The following is a 14,486-nucleotide window of genomic DNA, read 5'->3' as shown; positions in this document are numbered from 1 at the left end:
ACTTGACGAAGCTATTAGTTTTCTTATTGTTCTCCGAAGCAATTAGACTAATGGTTTACTAGTCTTATTTCAATGTATTTTTATTTATAACAGATTTTTTATTAGTATGTAGTAGAATGATGACTTATATTATGTGTCGTGTTAATATTTATTTTACCAAACCCTAACTAGTCTAGCCTAAGTTAGTCTTATTTTATTATTTTTAGCTAATCAATTATGTTTCTTGCGTATTTATAAATAATAGTACCAGAATAATTAATAGAAATCATTGTCGTAATATTATTGTACTAGTTCAATGTGATAATTAAATTATTAATAACAACTAGCTGACCACAATTTCTGTTTAATAATAGATTATACTGCAAAGTGACGCACGTGAATTATGAAACGTTTATCACTACATTGCAATTAATTAATGCTGCTACGATTATTGGCTGTTGACAGATTGATGGATAATTAATTATGATTTACGCATTGTACTAGTAAATCCTAGCCGAAAATCGTTGCTAGAAAAGCCGAAATAAAAACTAAAAATGAAACAAAAATGAATTAGTTGCGTTTTATTTTAAAATCAAACATCGAGGGAAACTACTTCACAACAAAAGAAAAGAAAAACATCAGAATAAACAAGCGATTTAAAAAACAATTCGAGTGTAACATTTCGCCGGCTCAGGCCAATCATTCTCCCAATTTCACTGCCATTACGGGCTCGATGTTCCCCGGAACAATAGAATTTTTGGAGTAAAAATTCCACCTCCTCACTTCAACTTAAAATGCTCGACTTTATGCCCGACTGCCATGAATATGTTTTCCACTGTGCAAGGATTCCCTGTAAATAAAGAAAAATATAACTAAGCAATATGCTACGTACTTTACGGCCCGTTTAATTTTATATTATTTCATCACTTTGGTTAATTATTTTAGGATGTTTGAGCAAAGAAGCCCTTTTGTAACCCGTAGATTACTTTTAGAACCTATTCAAAGACTTAAATTAGGCACTTTACTGCCTATTTCGTATATTTACCCCAAAACACGAGTAATTTTTCTTAGTCGGTGTACTGATTGATAGTTCTAGTTGAAAATAATTGTAACATGTTGCTAGGTACGATACATCAAGTCAACGAATGTGAGATCTGTTATAGTGTAAATAGGTGCATTTTTCAACAAAAACTATTACAGTACGTACTTATGTCCACCCATTGGTCCTCGTAACCAGCATCCAGGCGGGCTGACCTAACAGCTTCCCTCAAGGCGTGTGTAATCACCACAGCTAAACATAACGCCGGTTCACCAGTAGCTAAAATTAAAGAAATTAGTAGGAAGTTACCTAGTTGAAAATATGACCTGAAACTTTATTAATACTAAAATTTCAATAAAAGCTTTTTCAACAAAATCCAAGAAAGGAGAATGAAAGCTATGCAAAAACTTTCATATTTCTTACACGAGCTTTTGCCCACGGCGTCGTCTGCGTGGATTTTGGTCACAGAAGGCCTTAACACGCGCATTTTTCATATTATTTTAGACATAAATACCTTTTGATTGCAATACTCCCAAAGGGTTGCTAGCATTTCTTCTAAAATAAACTCTAAAGTCAGCTGGAATGTCCTTGATTCCCGGTGGCTTGTAAGTCCACGTGCGATCAGTAAGTATTCTTCCGGTGTCAGGATCCATGATGTTATTTTCAGACGTCCAGTAACCAAGACCCATCACGAATGCTCCTTCGATCTAGAAGTAAAATACTTAGATTTCGATCTTAGGCACTCTACACATCAAAGCTGTCGGCGGTTTTGTGGCTATGATATATTTAGATTGAGATTCTTAAAGAATATCTCACAAACAGTATCGGTAGATCCGCAGCTTCGGTGTGAAGGTGTACTTTTAATATTTAGAGTTTTCTTTTTTTCTAACACTTACCTGTGCCACATCTATTTGGGGGCTCAAACTCCTTCCAGTATCCTCAAGCAAATCAACCCTTCGTATATCATGGTTTCCAGACAAAATATCCAGTTCTATCTCCATGACAACCACTCCGTAAATATCATACGGTTTCACATTATCTTTCGAGGAGTAAGCATAAGATGCTTGCAGGTCTACCCCAGCTGAATTTGCTTCTTTCACCAGCTCTTCCCAAATTGGATTGTTTAATTTTTCTCTAATGGGTTTCAATCGCTCCAAAATGATTTCACAAGCTTTCATCGTGGCGAAACATACACATTCGCTACCAATACTTGCTCCTGTGGCTGTGCAATTTGGAGATGTAAAACTAGAACTTGGTTTCACACTCACTTTGTCTAAACCTATACCAAACATGTACGCGCAGACTTGAGCTGCTTTTGTGTTTATCCCTTGTCCCATTTCAGCTGCACCATGAGTAAGAGAAATAGACCCATCTGCATGATAAATTGATACAATAGAATTGTAAGGGCCGATGTAAAATATATCGTAAGTCATTGGAATTAGTTTGATAGCTCTTTTCCTCCATCTATTTTCGTCGTTAAATTGCTTCACCTCATTTACGCGTTCATCGTAATTAGAGTCCTTTTTTATTTGGTCAATTAACTCGGGAATGGGATTGTTTTCTTTAGCCATATTTTTCATTCTGACTTCCAAAGGATCTTTACCCAGATTGTAAGCAATTCTTTCCATGATATATTCTATCATCGCTATACCTTCAGTTGAAGCTGAAACCCATTAATATTTTTCATTAGCATTCGTCTTATTTCTAATCGTATAATCGTCATCTATATCGCAATATTAATCTTTGGTGAATTTACTTACACGGCGCCCTACACCAAGTGTTGGAAGGTGTATCAGTAGCAACACTATTAGCTTCAATGTACCATCGTCGAGTGTCGTAGCAATTTAGAACGTGATTCACTGTAACTGGGCTTATGTTTTCATTGTTTGAGCAACCATTGTCTTGATAGAATTTGTGTTTTAAGAATTGAATCACACCTTCCTTATTTACACCAACCTGTAAAGGTATTTTTAGGTAAATAATGGTATAAAGCTTTGAAAATAAGTGCCTAAATATGGATGTAATGTCGTCTTTTAAGTCATAAAAACATAAGACTTTTTTTGGGTGTAAGTATGTACCTCAAAATTGCAGGAAGTAGATAGCCTTTTACCAATGATTTTCATATTAGTTTGCAAAGGCAGAATAAATCTACAAGTCCTCCCTAGCAAGTGGGTCACCAAGGCCGCGCCACATGCAATTTGGCATGAGCGCGTTATTTTGCCTCCGTAGGCCCCTCCCACTCGGCGTATGATGACATTTATTCTGAAACCACAAGCAAAAAGCTTCATATAACGAGGACTATAAAATGAATTGTATTAATTAGTGTGATTGTTGTTCGTTTTGGTATCATATAAATAGGAGGATGATCAATAATCATACTTATTCACTGGCATTTTAAGACTTTGTGCTATAGCAACATTCGGCAAATCAAGCCACTGACATGCAGAGTATACTTCCATTCCATCTTCGGTTGGTTTAGTTACACAAGTTTGAGGTTCTATGTAAAAATGATGCTGGGTTCCTACATTGAATTCTCCGTATAAAACACATTTTACATCATTGCCATTTTCAGTTGGTTCAATAGTTCTGGTATTGACTATTCTTTGATCCTTGTCTGGTGCTTTCATTGCATCTGCTATAGATATAATAGGTTTATTTTTATTTGTAGATGAATATATAATTTTAACTAGTTTTGCGGCTTTATTGGCTGTTTTCTCTTTATCAGCAACGATTATTCCAGCTGGTTCTCCATAGTATTTCACTTTTTCGGAGCATAGAATTTCTTCATTTTCTATTATGACGGGCACATTTGGAGGAGTAAACGAATTATCTCCGGGTATGTCTTTAGCGGTGTAAAACGCAATTACTCCAGGATATTTCTGAAAAATTTATGTCAGAGATCAAACAAATAAGAATGTGTATTAGTTACCTTACAGTAGAGATAACATTGATACTCACGAGTGCTTCTGTGGCATCAAAGCCACTAATGATACTCCCAGGTCTCACATCAGCTGTAACAAACGCTGCATAAACTTCTCCAGTTTGCTTTGGCAGATCATTCGCAAATGTGGCTTCACCTGCACATTGTACCAGAGCTTCCAGCTTAGGTACAGGTTGGTTTAAAGGCCAGACGCTTTTATCAGTATCAAAAGTCTGTGTTCCTTGTGATGTATGTCGTTTTATGGCCTCACCACCAGATCGAAACTTCTTGTCAAGTTTGTCATCCGGGCATAAGTACAAGATTGCCTACATACAATATAGATATTTTTAAATAAGCGTAATCAAAACAAACGAATTAAATCTCAACAATAGAACAAACAAAACATACCTTATAAAATAAAGTAACCGCTAACATTTTCCTGTAAGCTGCTGAAGGCTCTGGAGGCATTTCTTCTGGTGAAACTTCATCTACTAATGTCTTCACGGCTATTTGAAGTGTCTCATTTGTAAATAGATCTTTTCCAGCTAATATAGCTTCTGTTTTTGTTGCATGACTGAATTTTGGCGTTATGCTACCAAAGACAAGCGATGCTTTTTCTATTATACTAGATTTTTGTTTCAATTTGAAGAGGAAACCAGCATTCACAACTGCGTGTGCATTTTGCGACCGAGGCATTATCTAAAAAAGGCGTGATATAAAATAAAGTATCTTCTAAAATAACATTCCTTGTTTTCATTCGAGTTAAGCAGCTGTTCTAGATCAGATAATATCTACTGCGACTGTGGTTTTTTATTGTGATCATTGCTATGTTTAGTAAATTACATAACATAAACGTCGCGTTAAGACCCGTGTCTTACTATTTTAGTTGAAATTGAACGCGAAAGCTTAAAATCTTATATTACATAACATAGTTACCTTGTATGACTTAAATAAACAGCATTGAGACAGTGGTGGCAGCAAAATATTCATTATAATTTTGCCTTTCATGTCAGTATTAAGGAATTCAATAAATGTAACAGCTTTCGTTTTCTGAGAAGATTCCGCTGTAAGAGAAAACATCATTAAATATCCTCCATCAAATTAAAAAGATTTCCAAGATATTACAATTCAGATTTTTTTACCAATTGTGACCATAGCACCAATTGTTTCGAAAAGCAAGAAAATATCTGATTGAAAGTCGTTGTTTGTGTGTTTCATGAATAAATTTCCTCCTATAGTTCCAATCTGAAACACAATAAAAATTATATTCAGTAACTTCAAAATTACCTTGAAACGTTACTTACTAATGTTTACCCTTACATTTCGAACAGGGATATGAGCGACAAGATCCATGTGCTCGTGAAATTGTTTCAAGTATGAAAAGTCTTCATTAGAATTCGACAGTTGTAGGAAAAGGTCCATCATTTCAGACAAAGGCATTCCAGCGCCAAGTATCAAGTTGACATCAATTATGTGGCCTTTTAGTTCTGGTACGTTGAAGATGTCTATAACTGTGCCAGGGTAGTCTGTGACATGATAGACACCTGTAATAAACACACAGGCATTGTGATATTGGTTACCTACATTTCATGTCCATGAAATACTTATGAAATCAAGGTGTCCCGTTTAGATGACTTACTTAGAGTTGTTTTCTATTTTTTTTAATCTTAAATGAAAATTTGATCATTGGAAGAGGTTTAATATTATGTCCTTTGGGTTAAAATGACGATAAAACTTGAACTGGATACAAATTAATAAAGTAACATACCTTGTCCTGTATTCCCAGCTATCAACTTATAGTCATCCTTGGCTTTGCCCATCACTTCAAAGACGTCATCTAAACAAAACGCTTTATACCATTTATGAGATCCGCAATCGATCACTATCATTTTATTATTATCTTTAGCTAAAACGCACCAGTCACCTTCATTAACCTCTGTATCATGGCACTTTGTTTTATGTACACATTTTTTGTTGCAAGAAACTCCGCATGGCTTGAAAAACGACAAGTCTTCGATATCATCTAGTTTGTTTTTTAGGTCATCATGGACGTCAGTTGCGAATGTTTTGAAGGCGTCAGCTATAGGTCTGTATCCTGTACATCTGCAGATGTTACTTGCAAATGAGTTTTCTATCTCTTGCATGGAAAGCTTTTTGTTTTTTGATTCGTAAATACTGAAATAAAGTACCAGCAATTACGCCTGATTTTTCATCGAATTCCCGTAAAACAATAAGATATTTTTCTAAATTAGACAGTACACATAAGCATTTAGAACTGCCATCCATGAGAACACCACTAGCCGAGAGACTAGTGGACTCAGAAATTTTATATGTTTGGTTTGTAACTCTCTCATTCGTGGTCACTTATTCTGGTAGATTATAAAATGAATGTCAATCAAAAATGGCGCCTTACCTATACATATTCATAATCCACCCTGGAGTACAGTAACCACACTGTGTACCGTTGAACTTAGCCAGTCGAGTCTGTATCTCATGATATCCAATAGTTCTGTTGCCGATTCCTTCTACTGTCATTATCTCCCATCCATGGCATGATAGTACGGATACAAGACACTGCAAAATCATTACTAAGTAAACCTTTTATATTTTAGTTTAACTAGATAATTAATATACCTAGTATTACAGTATTTAGGAGGTTGGTAATTTCTTTGACAATTTTTTTTTTCGCAATTAGTACCAATTTAACGACAAGTGATTTAAAGATAATAGTTAACTCTTTAAAAAGCACAAGTTGTTTAGATTCCTTTGCAATGCCATTGAAATACTTAATACTTTATTTCTTTCAAAACCTTTATTAATTTCTAAAAGTAACACGTGAAATAGTCCCTCCTCAAACATTTATTTCCTATTTTATTTTTGTGACAAAAGGGTTCTGCAAGTAAGCTAATAGAAGCAAATAGCCAAACCGATCTCGCCTTTTCCTTTCCCAATGAAGTCCGACTAATAAGTCTTGAGTCTTATTTTTTTTTTTTTTATAAAACTTTATTGCACAATAATATAGTACAAAAGGTGGACTTAATGCTATTTGAGCATTCTCAGCCAGTCGACCCCTGGGTTATGCAGAAAGCTGTGAGTGCGAAGGTAGAGGTAGAAGGGTATAAGTTAAATTTTTAATTGATATAATATTTAAGATACATATACCTACCTACATACATATACATACATAAGTCTTGATTAAACTCACCGAATTAACAGAGAACGTCTTCATCTCATTCGAAGGGGGTACCGCAGCTCTGACGCACACTATGCACGCGCCGCACCCCCCTTCGTGGCACATCACCTTCGTGCCTCGAAGATCTGCCACCGTTCGGATGAAGTCGTTGAGAGAGAATTCTGGGCCATATCGGCCGTCCGCTGTAAAGTTTGAGTGATAAGCTTTTCAAAGTAGATAAAATGGGAATAATAATATGTGTTTTTTTTTAGAAAATAGACTATGACATACTTAGCATTCAGATTCACACTTAACGTTGGCGCCTAACCCTGACTCTTTTCAAATGAAAAAAGTACCTTTGTGGAAATCCTTAGGGGAGGCCTTTGTACAGCAGTGGACGTCTTTCGGCTGAAACGAACCTTTAGAAGATGAAGACGTTTCCTTTAACTCCCATAAAAAGGAATAATACCTACTCGTAGTAGATTAGAATCTAGGTTTTAAACATTAACTCAAAGCTGAACGTCGAAATATCTCCTTTGAGTAATAATGACGAAATACAATTTTAATTAACTTTCAGATAAAAGACGAAATTAATTAAAACAGTACACATCCGCAAGATAATGACATACCTTCGTATTCCTTTCCATTAATTTTGAAGACAATTTTCGACATTATGACGATCCACAAGTTAAACGCTTGCTGAAATTTAAACATAGGTAGGTACTTACATTAATATACGTATGTGAAACTATTTAGAAACATCACATTTTTTATAGAGTTTAGATTTTATAAGGCACGCAAAACACTGGAAGAAACAACATGGAAATAAAACTAAACTTTGGATGTACCATGCGAAAAAGGCTTCCACTTAGTATTATGCTACTACGTCAATATCATTATTAGTAATATCTAAAAATAATAATCTAATCTTCACACCAGGAAAAAGATATTTCAGTAGGTACCAATAATTCAAAAACAAACTCTACTTACAAAAGCGCCTTAACATTTTTAATCCACGAAAAAGATCCAACTAGCTAGATACCAGTCGCTCGTGCCGTTAAAAATCAAATGTGGCCAAATTATGGTTCATTTTCGCAATTTTTCAAATTTGGGGGCCTACTCGGCAAAGTCGATCTATTGAAATAACACATTATTCTATCTGCCTCTCTCTTTTTCAGAACGATTATAAAGCGAGTAAAAGAGATGGATAGAGCGACATGTAGAGCACAATGTTTTTGAGTAGGACCTCAGGATTTGTCTAGTTGTCGACTACTTATTATGAATAATGAGATGGCGTAAATAATGACGACTTCCGTTTGTAGGTACTTGGCTAATAAGTTATTAGCCTAATAACCCGGATATTCAGTTAGTTTACAAATATTTGGCGATTAGTGGTCTTTGTGTTCCAGATTAATAGTTTAGAACTTGATTTATGAATGTTTGAAAATTTGTAAATATTGTAACATGCAAGTGTTTTACATTTCAAAGTATGGAGTACTTTTAATTTCCTTAAAGAGTTAACCAAATTAGTTCATCAACTGTAGAACTGGATTGTAAAATTTTAGAGTGGGGCGTAGTCGTAGTTTGAACTCGATTACTTTTTAAAGCTAGTATTTTTTTTAATCGACTTTCACGAAAGGAGGAGTTTCTCAATTCGGTTGGTATGTTTTTTAGAATTTCTAGACATATTTATATTAGACTTCTTTTCAATTGAGTTTGGTTATGAAAAGAAATAAGTTTTCAATACGAATATTTATGTGGGCGTCTGGACAAAAAGTTTAGAAAAATTCGAAGAAACATTCCTTCAAGGTATCTTAAAATAAACTTTAGACAATTTTCAGGCCAAGAACTAGCTTTAAAAAGACAAGCTTTTTTACTTTCCAACAATTTTTCCAGGAAGTGCTCATTAGCCTTGATTGTTTGTTATGAAAGGAGATAAATTACTTGCGATTGAGTTATAAATGGGTATATTTCAGTGTAACTAAGCCTATAAATAAATTGTCTGGCTCCTAAATTAAATCAGTTTTAGAGACGATACGACAAAATATAAGACCTACTTCAATTAATCTACAGGTGGTTTTGTAAAACAACGTAATAATGTGAACAAACTGTATTTTATTTAAATAGTGTAAAAGTATACTACTGTTAGGTGTACCTTTCCAAAGAAAAAAAACGTATTTTATCATTAATTTTTCTGTAACAATTTGATAGATTTCCTGCAGTATTTCTTTTCAATCACCAATAGTTTCCTCTGCCATCTTTTGACCTTGGCCAAACTTGTTTAGTTATGATTGATGCGTTTCTGACAAACTTTCACAAATACTAACTTTATTAGGAGTGGCACAGTCCAATCGTTTTCAAGTTAAGCCTCTAGTACACAGCCGGCGTGAGAGAGGCGCGACGTAAGCGTGACGTAACTTTTTTCCATACGAATTCCATGATTATTTGGTGTGTTTACAGCGTGGTCCGGCATGAGGGTGTGTAGGAACTAGGAAGTTTGATGAAACAACTGACAATAGTAATTATTTTTGAGATTTTTGCTTTTATAATGAAAAACCTGCGTCTAGAATGAGAGTTTTATTTAATTATTTGAAATAGCCTCTGATCGAAGTAGGTACCTACTAAAAATATTTTTTATAGATTATTTATTGGTTTATTCAGTGATCAGTCTGCTATACGAGGTTTTTTAGGTTTAGTTAGACGACTGGCATGCTATGTCACACGTATCACAGCTAAGCCAGTGTAGAGGAGGCTTAAATGTCATCGAGAAACCTTCGTCAGGGTGATGGCCGAAACAAGGATTGGATTTGAGCTTGCTTTCCCAAACTTTGCTATTTTGTTTATTTAATAAATGATTGATTGATTACAGATTCCATTGTTGATTTATATTTTCACAAATTAATATTGGATTTTTTGCAACAAAAAAAAAAAAATGTAATGTAGCAAACTTGATGTAGGTTCTAAGCATAGATTCAAGATTGGTTGTAATTCGACATTTGTACAAGTTTTAATTTATGAGGCTTGAATATACTTTTGGGTTATAAAAACATTTATAAGATTCTACAAAAAATAAAATAGCATTAAATTACTTACCTACTTATTCAAAGATTGTCTTCATCTATCTCAATCTAAAACCCAGTCGTACTGACATGAGATCAACTTCGGCTATTCTTATATAAACTATTGTTTTGTGTAATTTAATTTTGATTATAGTTTTAGCAAGTGGTGTTTTCAGGAGTTAAAAGCGTAGCTCCGTAAACTATATTTACTCGGACTAATATTATAAATGCAAACAGAAATCTGTCTGTTTGTTGAGTTTTCACAAAATCGATGAATTATGAAAAGAGATAATAAGTTTATGATTAGGTTATCTACAATCTAGAATTAAACTTTGAAGGGATGAAAGTTTACATCGGATGGAAATCTACTAATTTCTTAACTCTAAGGGTGATGCAATCTAGACACCAAATAGAAGTCGCGGTAAGATGATAGTTTTGACGAAGATAAAAAATAATGTGTATGCTATTAATAAGCTCAGAACATACACATAAAGATACATACAAGCAATTTCCAAGCTATTCACTTGATTCTACAGTGATGTTTTTATTTACAGAAGGTTTAGTAACCATTAAATTTTTACTCAATACTTAGTATTAAAATGGAAGATCATTGTTGAAGAAATTAAGGTTATACCTACTTATGTTAAATTGTATTGGCAATATAATTTTCTGTATCTCACTGACTCGGAACACTACCTACACCTGGAAGATATTACACCAAATTTTAATGGATATGGCTTATTCTAAGTGATTTTGCCAAATGTTTTTTTATTATTATTTGTTTCTCCATGTGTACCATGCCTTGTGATAACATGGTAATGATAATGTTTTGAGCTATTTTCACAGTTGGGCGAGTCTCCAAAGTGCTGTTTTATTACCAGTTCGCTATAAGTCGCTATTATTAAGGCCTGCGTGCATGGTTGTCATGGTGATAATTGTGTAATTCCAATCCAAGTCTTAATAGAGGCAGACTCATTCAGTGATATACCGTGAAGTCAGTCATACATTAAATAAAGTTAGATAAATAATATTATTACGTCATAACTGCAACGTTAACTTACACAAAACCATGATGAATCTGGAAAATGAAAATTGGTTCTAAAGTTTCAAGAAGCAGCAGGTAATAAGCAAATACTTAGCTTTACAAAATGCTTTTTAGGCGGTTCTATTGCTGGATTCTCAGGTTAAGCGAGAGCTAGATATAAAAGAGTAGTGTCTTTTTATAATGTAAACAGCTAGGGACTGGAATTCGCTGCCTGCTGCTGTCTTTCCTGAATACTATAATCCGGGCCTTTTTAAGGCGAGAGTGTATGAGATGCAATTACAGGTCAGATATGTACCATCCTGACTGCATCTCACTTAACACCAGGTGCGATTGCGGTCAATGTATTATATTATGCCTTGTTATGCATAAAAAAGTGAAATATTCTACATGTCACATTTTTCAAATCTTTTTGTAGGATACTCAAACAGCCGAAATAAGAAGCAGCTGTTTGTTCATTTCAGTTTCAGTGAGTCAGTTACTGTCCGAAAAAAGTGCCCTTTAAATATTTTTGGAATTAAAATGAAACCTTCGCCACTAATTATGTGCCAATAATGAATTTGTGTGTTCATTATGTAACCGCAATTTTTGACTGACTGTGCGGCCAAAATGTCATGACCCCAATTTTAGAGGACGAGCATAATTTGGTACATTGTTGCCGTAACAAGTACTACCTACAATTACTATTTTTTCAAGGTACACGAGAAGGTTGTACATACACGAGTGTTCTATTTTATAAGCAAAATATAACTTTGCAAGTACATGCTACCTACTAAGACTGAAATAAACTTTTGTGTTGCTTAAGAAAAATCTTCCAAATATGAAGTCAGTTTAAAAATGTAAAGCTGAAAAATATTAGATAACCAGTGACATTTAATTTTTTGAGGCCGATAACCCAAAGCATCTTAGCAATATCCAGCCTGAGATAGTATCAGTCAGTATCATTTCAGAATGGATCGGATGCTGTCTATAATCGTTATGACGAGAAACCTCTCATCAAAGCTGAACTGAAGAATTTGCCTATTTTTGAAGCGGCGATGTTAAAGTATTTCTTTCTAGAGCTCTTTTAACTTAGACGTTTTGAGCACGACGTTTCCAAAACCGCACATCATATAACATCTAAAACAACGTCAAATTTGATAAAGCCTTTAGATTCCAGTAGAAAAGAAATCGTGCAGGATCATTTTCAGAGGATTGCCTTATGCAGTACCTACAATCTACATCTCTCTACTAACACTGAAGTTCCTAAAACATTACGTAATAAGGGTAATTCAACTTCAAAGCTCTCAATGTTATTTAAGAGGCATAACCATAACATCGTATAATAACGATCAGTTAAGTGGAATATTTGGAATATCCAAATTCCAAATAACCCCGTAAACGATTGAGACCGTTGAATTTTACGGCATCGATAACACAATGTAGGTAGAAAGAGTAGAATCTCTTTTCAAGCCCATGAAATAAATAGGTGGTCAACCCAGTACTTACTTGACTTAAGGTCCTATGTCCCCTAGATGGGGCAGAGGGCGTCCACAACGCGTTCGGTCTTGAGCTTCGCGCTTGATCTCGCTCCAGGTCTTACCGATTTTACACAGTACTTACTTAGATGTCCAGTAACCTACTTTGTAATGATTTTTATATTGTAAAACGCCCTCAGTTGCATTGTTTTCAACATAGCTGTTTAGGGTCTGCATAATCATTCCTACTTTGAAATGGTGTACCTACCCTAAAGTTATAAGATTTGAGGATTTTACTTTCAGAGATTTTCTTTTAATATTAGACCAATCACAGGATATAATGTAAGACTGAGGTTTAGGCGTTGTTTTGAATGAACCCGGGGTTCCAGGCTAGTAGGCATACCTACTTATTATGGTATACTTACTCGACGCAGTATTGCTGAAACACGAGGGTTAATACCTAACTAACATTGGTCGTTATTGCTGATCCGTCTCGTTTTCTCTATTTGAGAGAGAAAAGGAGAGAGATATAAATATTCGCGTTGCGGAGAAGTCAGCGATTAAATTATTCTAAATATTGTTCAACACAGAAGATTCTACTGACTCTCTTAGTAGTAACAGTACATTTTTATTGATAGAAACACGTGTAGCTTTGTAGATTGGAATGCGAAACCAAAATGAAAGGGAAACGAAATACCGGGAATAGTTTTTTGTCATTCATAAGCACGTGTCAGCTAAAAAGATCAATCATCACACCATAACCCTTAAAAATACATCGCACGTAAACACGCGTATCGACAAAAGTAAAAATTGGCATCCAAAGAATAGGTATTATTATTCGTACAGTGTTAGTGACCTGCCCCAGCTTTAGACGGGTACAATGTTAATATTATCTAGACCTTATTTTTGAATCAGCCTATTAAAATTTAAATAATGAAAACTGTATTAAAAATCCCTTGCGAAGTTTAATATTGAGAACGTTGTATAGCGTGAAGATACATTATCTTTTTTTATTCACAACGAACAAGCTCCGGCCTGCATCTCACCTGATGCAGTATGATCAGGTCAAAAAGGAGCTTCACCCGGAATTCTCAACCACAGAGGAATTGGAATTCTTAAAACTATTGTTGTTATTGTTACAAATTCGGCGGACTTACAAACAACAAATCCTACCACCAACCAAACCAAACAGAAAAAGTTTTCCCCAACTGAGAATCGAACCCGGGAAACTGAAGCATTTTAACCACCAAAGAGGCGGTTAAAATTAGTTCTTGTTGTTATTTGATTGAAAGAAGAATGACAAAGGTGACTGAGTTTCTTCCGCCACTTCTTCTCTGCACCAGCCCATATGTTGTCCCGAAGTGGTGGCCAGGGCAAATTATTTGGGACGTGTATGAAAAGGGCCTAAGTACTGATAATATAAAACTTTGATGTTGACCTTTGACCTTTTCTGGATGAAAATACTTATGACAGAGTGCAAGACAGAATAAAGATCAAATTCTACATAAGCAATATTCGTTTATGTAGAGTCCATCTATCTACTAAACTCTTTATTATTTTAATCACAACTTCAGCGTCTCGGAACTTTTGCTAGGAAATTGTGAATTAAAAATATGGCAGCCTTTAATTAATTTCAAAGTTCGAGTATGCCTCAAGATTTATTGCTTTTGCGTAAGTTTATTTGTTCCTTTTGGAACTTTAATCTGATATTAATGATTCGAAACAATTTTAACGTAACATTATGGAAACGTTTAATTTTGAAATTAATATTTACTTGTAGGTATTATAACCGAATATTATCATGATTTCTGAAAGTTT

General features: G+C 34.6%; 1 protein-coding gene across 1 annotated transcript in view; it reads right to left on the bottom strand.

The window, feature by feature from the left end:
* The window catches only part of LOC135078334 (uncharacterized), a 56,887-nt gene extending 46,642 nt beyond the window's left edge, over positions 1 to 10,245 (bottom strand). The window contains exons 1-17 of the mRNA XM_063972932.1: positions 10,204 to 10,245; positions 7,740 to 7,809; positions 7,144 to 7,313; positions 6,352 to 6,512; positions 5,707 to 6,113; positions 5,259 to 5,482; positions 5,081 to 5,183; positions 4,875 to 5,002; positions 4,347 to 4,637; positions 3,977 to 4,264; positions 3,398 to 3,897; positions 3,097 to 3,280; positions 2,779 to 2,974; positions 1,915 to 2,681; positions 1,533 to 1,725; positions 1,187 to 1,297; positions 763 to 829 (exon numbers count right to left, since the gene is read on the bottom strand). Of these exons, the coding sequence (XP_063829002.1) occupies positions 763 to 829; positions 1,187 to 1,297; positions 1,533 to 1,725; positions 1,915 to 2,681; positions 2,779 to 2,974; positions 3,097 to 3,280; positions 3,398 to 3,897; positions 3,977 to 4,264; positions 4,347 to 4,637; positions 4,875 to 5,002; positions 5,081 to 5,183; positions 5,259 to 5,482; positions 5,707 to 6,113; positions 6,352 to 6,512; positions 7,144 to 7,313; positions 7,740 to 7,782 (3,833 nt within the window). The 5' untranslated portion in view covers positions 7,783 to 7,809; positions 10,204 to 10,245. The remainder of the gene's footprint in view (positions 1 to 762; positions 830 to 1,186; positions 1,298 to 1,532; positions 1,726 to 1,914; positions 2,682 to 2,778; positions 2,975 to 3,096; positions 3,281 to 3,397; positions 3,898 to 3,976; positions 4,265 to 4,346; positions 4,638 to 4,874; positions 5,003 to 5,080; positions 5,184 to 5,258; positions 5,483 to 5,706; positions 6,114 to 6,351; positions 6,513 to 7,143; positions 7,314 to 7,739; positions 7,810 to 10,203) is intronic.
* Positions 10,246 to 14,486: the final 4,241 nt, after the last annotated feature.

The sequence above is a fragment of the Ostrinia nubilalis genome, chromosome 14, assembly GCF_963855985.1.
Source record: "Ostrinia nubilalis chromosome 14, ilOstNubi1.1, whole genome shotgun sequence".
Lineage (NCBI taxonomy): Eukaryota > Metazoa > Arthropoda > Insecta > Lepidoptera > Crambidae > Ostrinia > Ostrinia nubilalis.
Note: the sequence above shows the minus strand (reverse complement) of the source record. Positions and strands in the feature narration are given on the sequence as shown.